The 15,446-nt window shown below is 38.0% G+C and overlaps 1 protein-coding gene across 8 annotated transcripts in view; it reads left to right on the plus strand.

The window, feature by feature from the left end:
• DENND1A (DENN domain containing 1A) overlaps positions 1-15,446 on the plus strand; it is a 496,023-nt gene that overhangs the window by 134,595 nt on the left and 345,982 nt on the right. For 5 of the 8 annotated variants that reach the window (XM_059142348.1, XM_059142354.1, XM_059142349.1 and 2 more), the window contains exon 4: positions 13,716-13,765. The exons of the other annotated variants lie outside the window; for them this stretch is intronic. In XM_059142348.1, the coding sequence (XP_058998331.1) occupies positions 13,716-13,765 (50 nt within the window). The remainder of the gene's footprint in view (positions 1-13,715; positions 13,766-15,446) is intronic. 8 annotated transcript variants of the gene reach the window in all.

Consider the following 15,446-nt stretch of genomic DNA (forward strand, 5'->3'; position numbering starts at 1 on the left):
CACTATGATTTCTGAGCTCAGAATTTGAACGAGGTAGGACAAACGAAGACATACATTTTATTAAATCCTATCTTACCTACCAGACGCTTTTAAGATTCTTACATTCGAAAATATTCAAACATGATGCCTCTTCAGTAACATCTGATTTTAGAAGTGTAAACTGTAAATTGTTGAGAACATTATTTTTAACAGAGAACTCTTCCAACCTTCCAGATACTTACCATTTCTAGAGATCTAAACTGCTAGTAAATTGAGAAGTATTTCTGAATTTCTAAAATATCTGTTATAATAAACAGATTTAATGGCAGCTAAAATCTTTGCATTATTCATGTCTCACTTATTTCTTAACAATTATCATCCCCCCCCTACAAATTTTAACTGCTTTTCTTTCTTCTCCTCCTCTTCCTCTTTCTTCTTTTTCCTTTTCTTCTTTTTTGGTATGTTTGGCCTAAAGAAAAATAGTAGAAGGTAGGTATCCCCACATTGTAGGAGATCTGGCTTTGGAAAGGCCCTTTGGGCAAAGGCTTTACTTTTTCAGCCTCATCTGTAAAACAAGAAGTAATACTAATTTTGTAGAACTGGCAGGAGATGTGGGTGTGATGTATACACAATACCCAGATTAGCCTAGTTGGATAATTGTTTTCTGATGTAGCATGAGGAAAATGAAGCAAAGGGAAGATTTTGCTGTTTCCATGTAGTTCATGATGTGTCTGGTATTGCATTAAGTACTAGAATGTAGGTAAGTCTTTAATGTGGATAAATAAAGAGCCTGGGGTCAAGTGATAAAACCTTTTTAACATCACTCCCCAGTTTCCCATCACAAGGCAGATAGAACAGCTCTTTGTTCTTTCAGGACCTTCCAGACACGCCATGGTTTTCCAAGAGTCTGAAGACCATAGCAGCCAATCTAGAACACTTTGAAGAGTGAAACGGGCATCATGATTATACAAACTGAGCAAACCAGGATGTCCTGGGTAAGCCGGCACATGAGGCTCCCCTAACCAAAGACCCTGTGTTAACACAAGCCTTGCAGTCAGTCCACTGCTGTAGTTGGAGAGTGAGGTGGGAAAGAGGCGTTAGCTTCCTTCAGCATGGAGGGCTACTACCGCAAAGTTGGAGCTGAGTGTTTATAACTGTGGTGACAGAATCCTAATCCAGCAGGAGCCAAGAATGAGACTCCGATTTGTAGTCAACAAAGCAGTAAGCTGAGGACTGTGGAAAGAACTTAAGCTCCAGGGATAGATGAACTTGGATTTAAATGTTAGCTTTTCCATTCACTGTCTACTTCCAGTTAGGCAAGTTACTTCACTGTTCTATCTGATTAATTTTACTCCACTTTTAAGGTTCAGTTCACGCATAAGAGGTTGATAATCTTTATGATACACAAGATTACTGGCAGGTTCGTTGAGCATATGTAAAACTTCTAGCATAGAGCATGACCCGTTTCGGCTTCCTTCTGCTTGTCACTTTACCCCTCCAGAGAGCAAATGACCATTGGTATATGAGCGACACAATGAAGGCTGAATCAGAACAAGTTACATAGTTACATAGGTCAATTAGATACCTTAAATTTTGTACATAATTCTTATATTTATTAAGCATAAATAGTAAATTTTTGACAGAAATGGCTTATACCACATTTATACAAACTTTAATAGTTTCTTCCATTCCTTTTCTTTCTTATATCAGGAATAAATATTGGGGCACCTGGCTGGCTCAGTCGGCAGACCATGTGACTCTTGGTTGTGAGTTCAAGCTCCACACAGCACATGGAGCCTACTTTAAAAAAAAAAAAAAAAGAAGAATAAATATTGTTTCTCCGATAAATTCAGTTCTCCTTTGGCCTGTGTGGCCTCACTGTTTCCTATGGAGATTAAACAATACAACCTATAGACTCTTAGCACAGTGCCTGGCAATAGTAAATGCTCAGTTAATGCTCTTATTTTTGCATCTAAATCTCCAGATTGTCATCCAGCCATCTTGCAGCACCACCTTTCACTGGGTGTTTCCTCTGTGCTGGGTACCCCACTAGACACTGACTGTGGATATAATCCCCACCATTCTTAACTCAGTCAAGTGGGAAATATATTCGATTTTTCACTTTTTAACCTCTCTGAAATTGGGATGCATCTTACCGTTGATGGTGTATCATTCAAAGCTTTTTTCCCCCTAGTAGTACTGAAAAATAATAGTCTTATAACCAATGGCTTCTGAAATGCAATGATAGATAACACGTTACTGCAATAAAAAGTCCTGCTTTCTTCGTATACAGGAAAATGGACTTTGGGGTCTCAGAAGGAACACCAGATTATCAGGAGCATGTTCTGAAGAGAGATTTAAGCTGATCCTGTTCAAATTTGTTACACTTCCTTTGTTGTTCTCTTCAACCATAATCCCTTTCCGTGCTGCTGCGTTATTATTAAGGCTCCTGTGTGAGGTTCCCTTCCTTCTCTCAGGAATCGGAGGCCTGACAGGCACCTGGGTGTGTGTCTTTATTCTCCTGTGGAAATGTAGGGTCCTGAGATGATGGTCCGTTGAATGCTAGGAATGATGGCTGCAGGACTGGCGTGGGAGCTCAGGTGAAGAGCTCGATGAGAATAGCGCTTGAACCCCTTGCAATCTGGAAGACGTGGGGGTTACGGCAAAGTCAGAAAGTGACGTGCAAAGTGATGTAAAGGACTCAAAACCTGCTCGTGACTTCAGTGCACTAGAATAAAGCCCAGGCTCCGTAGCATGCCCTATAAGGCTCCTTATGATTTGGCCCCTGACACCCTGTGCAACCTGATCTTTTTTATTTATTTATTTTTTAAGATTTAAAATTTTAAAAACATTTTATTTAAATTTAAAATCTTAAAAATTTATTTGACAGAGTGAGCAAGAGAGCCCAAGTGGAGGGTGGGCATTAGAGGGAGAGGCGGAAGCAGGCTCCTTGCTGAGTAGGGAGCCTGAAGCCAGACTCATCCTAGGACCCTGGGATCATGACCTGATCCGAAGGCAGATGCTTAACCAACTGAGTCACCCTGGCAATCCCCAGCTTCTTCTTCTTGCCCTGCTCTGTTTCAGCATGCCAGGCTGATTTCAGTTCTTTGAGTGTGTCAAGGGTTCTTATTCAGTGGCTTTTGCTCATGTTCTTACTTTTTTTTTGGCCTTTCTCTTCCTATTCCTCTAACAGTCTTTGGTGAACCCTTACTCATTCCCAAAGTCTCAGCTCAAGATGCCACTTCCTGAGATCTTTCGTGACCCTTCCATCTAATTTCACCCCCCATCATTCTGTCAGAAGACCCTCTTCTTTCAAAGCTCCCTTCACAGTCCAATTCTACATTCATGTATTCATTTGCAAAGCATCTGTCTTTCTAACTAGATCAGAAGCTCCGTGCAGACAGGGGCCGTAGCACATTGGTTCTAAGATATTATCTTGCTTAGGGAAATATACACATTTCCTTTTCTAAGATGACTGAAATACGCTTCATTCCAGGGTCTCCTTTCTGTCTGCCTTTTTGTTTATTAACTTTTGGGGAGCTTTTAAGGAACCAGAAGCTTTTCTTCACAGAGTTATTTTAAAATTCAACAACCAATTGGCCAGTACTTGAACCTAAGTCACTCAAGTGGATCGTGTCTCCCGCTGCCCCCATCCCCAAACAAGTAATAGTGGTTGTCTGAGCTCCTTTCTTGTTTTGATGGAGTGAAAGAGCTTAGTGAGCCCCAGTGTTCCAGGAACCTAGATGATGCATCTGGATTTTCAACATGCTAAGCTTAAAGTACTTACGGGACACGAGAAAAAAGACAGAACAGAGCCTGGTGTTAGACATAATCTAAGGTGAAGATTTGAATTTAAGACCTTTACATAATGATAATTAAAGTGTAAATAGGCTATTAACAGAGGAGAATGTGGAGTGAGAAAAAGGAAGAGAAAATCCTGGGAAACACACTTCAGGGGAAGAGGTTGAAAGAAGGGCCAGAAATTCAGTAGTTTGAAGGCTCTTCCATGTTCTGTGTCGAGCAGAACGTTGGGTATGTAGCTTGTGTTGTTTGTGGGAGTGGTGAGTAAAGCTTTCTTCTCTTTTAGTACTTTTTATGACATTATGGACAAAATAACTATTGAAGAGCTGTCCGTGATCCAAAGAGTGTCAATCATTTTATTTATTAAGAAAACCCCTGAACCTCACCTGTGATAATAGTGAGCTGTTAAGAAAGAATTGTTTCTCTGAAGAGTTTATGCCACAAGACCGTTGTGAATGTTGAGTGGTGGAAATAGGTTTGATTTGTAATTCTTTGTTTCTGTTTTGTTGTTGTTGTTGTATTTTAAATAATTTTCCAAAAAGAGAACATGTTTGTATGCAGTAGACAATTAGCCATTTAGCGATAACCAGGTGAGAACTATTGAATCACCCTAGAGCCAGTATGATTGGCCTGGTCATTTCACCTTTTAGAAATTTCAGAATTTGAGTGTTGATAAGTTTGGGTTCTGTTGTATGATGAGGCTCCTGGACAGTCTAGATCAGGGGCTGGCAAACTAGAGTCAGCTGGCCAAGTATTGCCTAGTGGAGGTTTATGTGTGGCCTTTGAGCGAAGGTGGTTTTACCTTTATGAAGAGTTACTTAAAAACAAACAAACAAAACAGAAGAATCCGTGACTGAGTCCATCAGTGCCCTGCAGAGCCTCAAATATTTACCGTCTGGCCCTTTAGAGAAAAAGTTTGCTGACTCCATCTTTAGTTTGTAAGTTGTAACTGAAATGAACCATAAATTCCATAGGAAAACCTCAAATTGATGACTACCGTTCCAGAATGTCTTGCACGTCATTAAGTTTTTCTTTTAAATAGTGGCTTAGCTGTTCAATTATGAGAACATTTTTTTGTTGGTGATTGATTGATGTCTGCCTTGTGCGACTTGATGGTGTGGTCAGAGGGTAGAGGGCTCTCAGGGCCATATGGTGTCTCATAGCATAGTTCTGGAAAGTGTTGACATCTATTCTGATACTATTGTTGTGTGTATAGTTTATCCCAGCCTTGGGTAAACATTGGGACGCACATGTAAAGAGCACGGTGTATAAAGTAAAATAAAACATACATGTGGAATTGAATTATTTTCTTTGTTTACACTTTGCCGGCCCTCTGAAAAGACACTTTCTAGTTGCAAGAGTGAAATCCTTGAGTATTAGATTTCGGAAAACTATTTAAATTGTATAATTTTAAAAATTTCACTGCTGTTTCGTAGCATCTGCCTTTTGTCTTTATAATGAGATGTCATTGATCTGTTCTGAGTATAAATTTCCTCAGTGCTTGAGTCCTCCCGATAGCGTTTTATTAGAATCTGCAACTTGTGGGGAAATAAAAGTTGATTGGAAGCAGTTCTGTAATTGGAGGTGACTGTTCAGTGGGGCCCCGTCTAATCAATTGCTGAATAATTCTCTCTCAAAAGCGGATTTGATTTTTACAGTTTGATCTTCATAGTGTGTTCCCAGTGTTTGTTGATGGTGTCTGACATCTCCTGCCACTGGATAAATAAAGCCTATTATTTCTTTTTCAACATTTTAAGCGATTACTCTCATACAAGAGCTGAGAAGCAGAAGGTTAGCTATATTATCAAACTATGATCCTGTCTCTCCGAAGAAGCTGGGAACCTTGATTAATATGCCTTGTTAACTGATGATTTCAGTTCCATACTGGTAGTGCTAGAATAATTTGTATAAACCAAGCAGTACAGATTCCTTATTTTAGCACTAAGACTTACAAAGGCTTCTTTTAGCAGCCTTTAATTTTGTACTTATGTATGTGACATAGCCTGTGGCTGTGATAGCTACTGTGAATCTCCAGTTGTTTGGGGATGAAAGGCGGAGGCAGCTGGAAACTCGGTAGCTACATCTAGCTGTCTACCTAGAGAAGGCCTTGATTTCAAGTTTATCTAAACAAGCTCGACTAATCCCAACTATCTAGGGGGATCCACTGTCAAAACAAGCAGCGTGGCCCTGAGGCAAACACAGCTATACAGAAATGAAGGCTGGGGCTTCCAATACTCCGATGACTGCATACTGGAGGCTTTTTTTTCCCCCCTGAAAGAGGGTAAGAGAGGTAGAATTTGCATAATGCCTTTTCATTGGAAACTTTTGGAAAGCTGACAGACCTCCAGCTTATAGATCTGTAGCCACAATACAGAGTCTATAGGAGAATCCTTGAATGACCTAACCATATTGAAAGAAAATATAAAAGCGGCCAAGTATAGCCAAGTGAGAGAGGGAAAGAGGCTGATGCATTGTCTAACATCTGCTGTACTTCTCGTTAGTTTTGTTCTTTGCTATTCTGTGTGGACTTTGGAGAAGCCTAAGACAGCCTAACATGAATCCTATAATCTTCCTTCTGAATATTTATGTAGCGCGCCGGCTTCTAAGCTGTCCTGTGCGTTTTCTTACTTCCCCCTCATTTTCATGCTCTCAAATGAGGCCAACATTTCAAAAGCTAAATAAATGTTTGTGAATGTTTATAAAAGATTTGCATAAATTTGTCCTTGTCTGACAAAGATCACTTTTTTCTTATGCCAGTTCTGAAAAAAAAATTTTTTTTTAAGGTTTTGGTGCTTGTCTTGACAACAGAGTCCTGCATCCCAGAACAATGATTGCTGATTAAGTGGGTATGCAGTTGTGACTGAATAGGCTTTCAAGATACTGGGTAACAAGACCTATCATCTGAAGGCTGAATTATAGAATTTAGAAAATGTTATCAGAAGTACACATTTAAATCTATTTTTTGGTACCATATCATTAGGTAAGACAAAGAGTTCTTACGAGTTAAAAGTATCACCACCCACGGTTTTAAAAATTCTTCTGTATAAATTTTAATAATTAGAATGTTTCAGTAACTCAGAATATCACTTTTCTTTCCTGTGGTTGAACATATTTAAAAATAATTTTTCGACCCGTAGGCACTCTTTGGAACCTGGAAGTCTACCAGTCATACGTGTTAATATGGTTACTGGGGTGGTGATCAGAGGAAATAAACCAGGCACTCGTTCAAGACCTCTGCATGCACAATCATACCTTGAGAAAATCTAAACTACATGAAATACGTGTTAGGGTTTAATTATAGGACACACACACAGACACACACACACACACACACACACAGAGCCCAGACACTTGTGCCACCGATGTGTTTGCTGAATTCATTTGTCTTTTAAAATTAGAATGGATTTTGTGGGGTGGCAGGGGATGCTGTGGGTAGAGGTGCTAATTCAGTTCAGAGATATTCAAAGATTGGCAGGAGAGAGAGGTAACAGCCAGTTCTGTTAGTCCTTTGGTTGTATTGGTTTAGAGGCTTAAGTTGTCATTAAGGCACAAACTAGAGCCACTTCTCTGACACAGTTTTTATCACATCTGCTAGGCTTGTGTCCCAAGAGGAGACGTGGAGAGCAGTGAATTCAGCATGGGCCCATTATCGACTGCTTTCTCGTGTGTTGTAAAAGGAGTGAGACCTCAGGGAGGCTTGGAGCCTCCTCCCGTGTAATGTCCAAGTCAGATTTGAAGGACTGGTGGCAGGAAAGCTTTGGCCTTTGGGTGTGAATTCTAAGAAATAGAGGCACAATTAAGTTTAAAAAATTCAAGGACTTTGAGCTTGATAATGAAAGATTTTTTTTTTTCTAGACTAATGTGAGCAGAAAAGTTGCCCATCTGTGCACATTTTTGTGTGCATTTAAAATATTTAAAAGCTGACAGCTTTTAATATGCTTACAAAATACGATTTCTATCAGTGCTCTTTTTTTTTTTTCTAAGTAGTATCTTCCTGAGGGCAAGTTGCTTCTTCAGTGAAATCATGTTTGCACTTTTACTTTTGGGACCCTGTTCCTTCGGTATGTGCTGACTTGTGTTTCCCCCTCCCCCATTTCCCCTAATCTTTCTTCCTTTTAAATATATTGATAATATAAATGTTCAGATAACAGGGTTTAAAATATTTAAGGAAATGAACAAGGCAAAATATCTTACAGTAGTAATATTACGTCCAAGGAATTCCATTACTGACGCCACCAAATGCTAATCGTAAGAGATTCCAACCAAATCATTTGTTCATTTTGTAAGTATGTGAAACAAATGTCAAGAAGTTTACTGATCTTAAAAATGTAGCTCTCTCATTTTCACCTCTTTGCTATAAGCTTTCAAGTTAATCAAATGAAATCTCAGAATAGAGGATGTGATAATACTTTTGGGAATGACTTAGTTTTAAGTAATTTTTTGAAGATACGGAGAGATACAAAAGGGAAAAAATGATTTTGTTAAGATTTTTTTCTGTAAGATCCAGTATTTTTACATTAGACTTCCAAGGTCATGAAGATCTGTACTTAAAAATAGTGAAGCTACTGAAGAGGTGGTTCTTCAGCTGTTGTTAAGCATTCCACCAACCTACTTAATTTAGATATAAAATTTATATGATACATGTTATAGAACATAAAGAATTTCTATAGTTTTTTGTAATTTTATCTTTGAATTACATTGACTGTGTATATTAGGCATTATACAAATTAACATGATGATAACATATACATGACTCAAAATTAACTAACATTTGTAAGGGGAAAAAAAAAAGGTAAACTGGGAGTAAATATTGAAATATACCAAAGAAAGAAAACAGATTCTGTAGCATTTGAGCAGCATTGTTAGAAATTTGACCCAGCTTTTATGTTTAGGTGTTGAAAGGCCTTTCTGTAAAATTCTCTTTTTCAAAGACTTTTCTTTTTTTAAAAAACTTTGGCTGTAACTCTGTTATGGATCTTGGATGTAATCTGACATTTATAGGGATAGAGAAAAGGTTGTGTTTCCCATTTTCATATTTAGAAATTTCTGATCAACATTCTTGAACTTGGTGCTAATTAAGCTTCTAAAAACTTACCATTCTGTTTTACCCTTCTTGATCATAAGCATTAAAACCTCTGGTAGCTTTCCCTTGGAGTCCCTGGTTTTAAGTTGAAATGGCTTAGAGTAGAAATTTTGTTAGCTTTCTGTGTGTTTGGATTTTGTGTGTGTCCTGTTTTTAACTTTCAGCTTGAGTTTTAAGATCATCAATCAAAGGCTTTTCTTTCAAGTCAGTGGCACTGATCTCAATGGCAGGACTTAGACAGTCAGCATTTCCCTCATGCTATTAAAAAAATTTGAGCATTGAAATAGAATATTTTAGGAATTTTTGCTCCCCTGATCTTTTCATCACACATTTACATTTTGAAATGAACAAATAAATTAGATATAAAAAAAACTCAGGAAATGTTCTCCCACTGTTTTCCTGTCTCTCCCTCCTTCACTCTTTTTGGACAAGGGTAAATTATCTACTGCTGTCCTAGCTTTCAGCAAGCTGCAAAGTGGCTGATTATAGCTCTCTGTGTTTTAAAATACATTCATTTACTCAGGCTATCTCTTTCCTTTATTTAAATGTTTTCCTGCAAACATTTTCTTTTTCCCTTTGAACTCTTGAAAATGTGTCTCATCTCCCCACATTCTGTAACCCCAGAGGATATTATAATCAGCCTGCGCTTTTGTCTTTCAGATGGCATTTATTTGTGGGGTGTATATGTCAGTGTCTGACTGTGGGTTGTTTTCATCTGCTGAATACAACTAATTTTCGTTTATGGGTCTCAGTGAAGCAATGGAAACAAAGTATGGACCTCCAAACTGATGGTTGTAGGATCTTGTACACCTCCCTACCCACACCCCAAATTTAGAGCAAATTGGTTTAGCCTTATTAATAATCTGTTAACTGTGTCAAATTGAGTCTTCCAAGTTTTGCTCCCAATAGATTCTATTGTAAATGTAAAACTTTACCAGGTTTTTAAGAGAACGCCTCAATTTCAGCAGAACAAAATCCGCTTTCTCCAGATTGGAGCGAGTCCCCTTAATGGGGACTTCCGTCCAGAGGAGAATTCACATTGGATGAAATGAATCCAAAGGAGACTGAAATGTCTCTTGAGTTCATTTCTGAGTTTCATTTGCAAGTGAATCCAGTGTTAGGTGTGTGGATTTCATGTTTGCTTCAAACTCTGAGGCTTGGTGTCTATCTCCTTGTGGGCTGAGCTTTGTAGATGTTGTTGCTTTTCTACTACACTGTGCAATCTGCTGTTTGATATATGCATGACTGAAAGGTTTGTGCAACTGTCTGTCCTCCACGAGGCTCCCCAACCCCCCGCCTTGCTCTTATTTCTTCCCACATGAAGTATCGTTGATTTTCTTAGGAAGAAAAGCCCTTTTAGAAATTGCCTATTTCATAAATTGTCTAGTGACACTAGGGGTTGAATGCTGAATTCTTGTCTCATTTATTTTGAAAACTTTGCTACTGAACTCACCTTAATCAATGAGCTCAGTGTTGTCTCCAATAAGTTATGTGTTGGATATATTGATTGGGAAGGATTTTAGAAAACCCGTCTGGGGTTTATAATGTCAGCAGTGTTTTGATTATGAAAAGAGTTGGAACCTGGGGACATGGAACCAGGTGGCGAATGTCCTAAAGCCAGTGGTGACATGGTGGACTGGTTCCCTCCTGGGATCTAGTTCATGCCCTGCACTTTAACTGTGGTGACCGGCTACTATAGATTCACTTTTTTGCTCATTAAAATGTTAAAAAATCAAACTGTACATAAAAAGATTTGTGAAAATATAAACTTGGGAATTGATCTGGGGAGCTGGCACGATTTCCCCCACCCCCTGCCTTAGCAATGAGGTCATTTACATTTCATCAGCCGTACTGCATCTTGAAGATCTGATTTATGTTGTAGTAGTTGTGGTTGTACTGAGGCTGGTTGTCTGAAAGAGCTTGTGTAGGCAAGAGGAAAAGGGGAGAAAACAGGAACATTACCATTTTCAAAGAAAGTTCCCTAGCCAAAGACACAGGTCCTGGAGAGGAAAAAAGGGGTTGCTAACTACTTAGTGACGTTTTCCAGTAAAGTTAATGTTGAAAGACACTCTTTCATAAATATAATGCTCAAATTATATTTAAATCAGGGTTTTGGAGTCCCCTCTCTTGGGGAGTGGTACTTTTCGTCTTCAGGTAATTGTATTTTTCTTTGGAATAGAGGATAAAGTAGTTAAGTGTGTGTGTGTGTGTGTGTGTGTGTGTGTAGGCAAAAATCAGTAGTAAGAAAATTGGTTTGTTTCAGCAGTTTTTGTTTAGAAGAAACACTGCTTGTTTTTCCCTGTCTTCTGCTTATCAAACTAAGAAGATTTTTCAGTTCTGATTGAGATAATGTGTGAATATGCCTAACACAGAGTAGATGTTCATTTCTGTTTTCTCCTCTGACAGCACACCACTGGCTTGTTTGACTTAAATTGGAATATCAAGCTCTTGTAATATCACAAACATGAAGAAACATATTGTAAGGCACAAACATGTGCCTACATTTGCCTCTATTCCCTTCCCTCCTCCCCTCCTCCTGCCCCATTGCTTAATTAGACTTATCACTGCTTTCTTGGTTAAAAGGAAAGCTCTTGGGAGGTGGACTACACCCAGCCTACACTGGGTATTTTGATATTTGTTCTAATATTATCTGACAGACAAGTTCATGGTTGGTTATTACTCTCAACATTAGAAAGTGGTAAGTAGTTTCTATATTGTAGTGAGTAATAAGTTGGGCATATTAGATTCCTTTGACTCTGCTGTAGAGCACAATGCTTCCTCAGAGCCATGGGGGTCCTTTCTTTCAAAAATCTTGAGGCCTTTTGGCAGCTCTACTCCAGCATACAGTAGAGAAACACTTCTGCACCTGTCACTTCTGAGGGTAAAGGATAACTATCTTTGTAGCTGATGTTGGCAGTGAGTGAGCACTAGGTACTGAGTGTTAAAGGATGCTCAGTACATACACTGAAGTCAGGAGATGCTTTGTGGCATCTGAAACCTGATGTGAAAGGAAATTTGTAAGGATTTTTTTGTGTGTGTGCATGTAAATCATAAGAGTTGAGCGTATGTGGGTTAGAGTATGTTTTAGACTGCAGACATTGAACTGATTTCTATGACCTTTTCCCCAATATTTGCCTGATGTTAACATTATTGCTCTGAGACATGGCTCATTTTTCTGATTCTTGATGAACTTTCGCAATTTACTTAAACATAATTAGTTTTAAAACAACATGTATGGACTTCTGGATGCCACATGATGGAATTAACTGGTGTAGCAATAATGCCTCAGAGAATGTGCTGAAGTATTGTTACCTGCTCTTTTTCATTTTTTAGTTTCGTCTGCCTTTACTCTTTCATGACATGCCTTAACAGTGCTGTGATATACATAGTACCAGGCCAAGATGATATTAAAAAATAGGATATGCTCAATTGAATTATGTAGGCGGAACATGCTCTGGCAGAGCAAGTCAATGTGCTTTCTGCTTCATTGAGTGGGTTATTAGATTGATGTGGTTTATTTCTTGAATGATAGAACTGGTTTTAAAAATAAATGAAGCGAGAAGCATCAATTCAGTTAGCATTGATAATTCATTATTATTGGTTAGAAAAGTGCTACATTTGTAAACTGATCTATAATTTATCACTTGGATTAGGATTTGCAATGGGCAGGTTTGTTTTAATTTGAACCAGCTTCTCAATGACCGAACAATGTGTTCTTCATTTTGTCTTGAAGTTGGGATTTTCAAATAGTTAAAAAGCAAATCAAATGCATGAAAGGAATACTTTTTTAAAATTTATAACGTTGGTCTGTGAACTTATGATAAGCACCAACTGTGGGCTGTCCAAGTCTGTTGTTAAATTAAGTCAAGCTAGAGAAAATTTTATGAAGGAAGTAATAATTAATTACTTGTATATGTGTTTAGTTATGTGTATATATGCCGTATACGTGGAAATGTGTCTCTTGGGAAAAAGACACATGTGCGTGCGCGCGCACACACACACACACACTGTGTATTGTGTCTCTTATTGTGCTGTTCTTAATGCAAGAAGCTTCCCTTTTATGAATAAGAAATGTTGCTCTGCTTTTTGCTTCCTTTTTGTGCACTTCCCCTAAATGATGGATTTGGTCTTATTACCTACATATTTGTAGAAAGATATTTAATTGCTTTGGATTTTCACAAATTATAAGCAGGTAAGTGTGTCCACTTACAATGACATTTACTGAAAATAGTGCATACTTAAAATTATTATCGTTTGATTACAAAATTTATTTATGCCAGAGATGGCAACTTCTTTATAAAGTAAGGAAATGAAGTTTTAAACTCTAAAAAAAATGTAGTTGACAACATTCAGGGACAATTATCTTCAAGTTGGCTTTCTATTCTGCTTGTGATTTGGCCTATTGATGTAGGAAAGCGTTGTCTAATCCCGGCCCCCTCTGTTCCTAGGTAACAGGCAAAAACGGTGCCAGCAACAGCGGCCCTGCCAGGCCAAACCCATGTGGCTCGGTGTTATTCACTCTGATCCATATGGTCAGGCTGGAGATGGTCCCTGGAGGGGTGTTAACACTCAGCAACCCAACCGCCTCCCTCCCTTCAGAGCTTTCCTGCGTGGCTCCTGCTGCTTGCCCATGTGTGATTCTTGATTAATTTTTCATTTTTAATGAAGTTTGATCATGTTTATTATTTCTCATGATTGACTGCCTGTACTCCTCCCATGTAATTGATAAAGCCCATATTTCTTCATCTGTCTCCTCTTTCTTTAGGGTAAAGTTGCTAGATTGTGTGCCGTGGTTAATGCTAGATTTATTGGTCCCATTAGATGTATAAATTATCTCTCTTTCTCTCCACAGGAAGTTCTACAGACTTTGACCAAGTTTTGTTTCCCCTTCTATGTGGACAGGTAGTGTCAGATTTTCAAACTTTACTAGAAAAAAAAAAAAAGTGTCAATAAACCTGCTATGGAAAATAAAAACCATACCATTCTTAACATTCCGTCTGTTTAACCAAGATTTAAAACGTCTATGTTTGAAGGGGAGTTGCAGTGTTCTCCTTTCCCGGGGATTTTATGGACACTATCAAAAAGTTTAAAGCTTGGAGCTTTGCGTTGGTTGGTCTCTGAGGTGGATTTTGCATGACATTAAATTTTTGATTTTGGTTATCAGACTTGAACCATGATTAAGAATGGTTGGTATTTATTCCAATGCTATTTCATTCTTATTTAAGTGTGAACATATTTAACTTAGGTAATGTGGCATTATTCCATGGCCTTATGAGTATTACATGGACTTTGTTTTTCTTTGATTCAACGTAAAATTTAGATTGCCACGGGCCTATCTTGTTTAAAGGTGTTCAGCTATTTAAAAGGCATGTTGTTTCATAGTATCTTGCATTTTATGTGGCTAAGAATGGTATCTCTGGGGAACTAAGCATTTTCTATAGGTTCTATAGAAAAATCGAACATTTTCTTAAGATTTAGCAGTATGGTAAACTCTTGGAAAGGTGTCAGTATAAGAACTCTAAGATAGTTAAAATAGTCTAGTGGATTAAAAAAAAAAAAAACAAACCCACTGGTTAATGGTAACAATTTTGGAAGAGCTTCTTTTTTTGACTGTATAAAACTATAACTCACTAACAGTATTAATAAAATGTCAAAGCGGTCCTCTTAATCTTCTTTTCAAGAAATGTCTACTATGTGTTTCATTACATTTTAAATGACATTTCAAGCATATTATTTGTGCAGCCATTTGCCCGCCATTTACTCTTTTTTAAATTTCCTCTGAGAGAATTGAGCTATGAACTGTGCCTACAGTATGTCTTAAAAAGTCCACTTCTAGTGTCAGAGGTTTTAGAAAATATCCTAAGTAATAACTGCCATAATAATGTTCTCAGAAAGCTAGAAAATGGCCCATCTTCAGGAAGAGTCTGTCTTGGATTTCAGAGTACCGAACCCGGCAGGCCTGAAGGATTTCAGTGGTTTCAAGTGCACGTGGGTAGTGTGCTGCTTGGTCTTTTCTACACTTTGTGGGAGTGGTATCCTGCTTTGTTTGGCACAAACCTAAAAATGGTGTGAGATGAGAATTGGTAGCCAAAGGAGTTTAAAAGAGTACTAAAAAGCAGCACTGGAATGTTGCCAACCACTTATAATCACTGTTTTCCCTGGTTCTAACATGTTATTTTTAAGCCAATCAGCCATTGTAGTATTCCCAGACTTGGGCCTTTTTAAATCCTGGGATCAGGGTTGTTTTAGTAGTTAGTGGGTTGATGCTCAAAACAGAATAGCCTTAATTTTAAGGGGGTCAGTCTTTGTAATGAGAGTCCTCTTGTCTCTTCTTTATCCTATTCCTTCTAAAAATAGCAAGGAAGTAGGGTTTTGTTTAGAGACATTTAATGCAAACTTCACATTTATATGTATGAATTAGCGATGCATGAAATTTCCTCCAGTCACTTATAAAATGTCTTACAAATTATGGCAAGGGCATATTTATATAAATTAATAAAGCTGAAATGTTTTTAAAATGTGGTTAGGTATCTAACAAAGAAAAATAAGAGAATATATTTTTACATGACTTCTTGTAAGAGTG

Source organism: Mustela lutreola, chromosome 12 (genome assembly GCF_030435805.1).
Source record: "Mustela lutreola isolate mMusLut2 chromosome 12, mMusLut2.pri, whole genome shotgun sequence".
In the NCBI taxonomy this organism is placed as follows: domain Eukaryota; kingdom Metazoa; phylum Chordata; class Mammalia; order Carnivora; family Mustelidae; genus Mustela; species Mustela lutreola.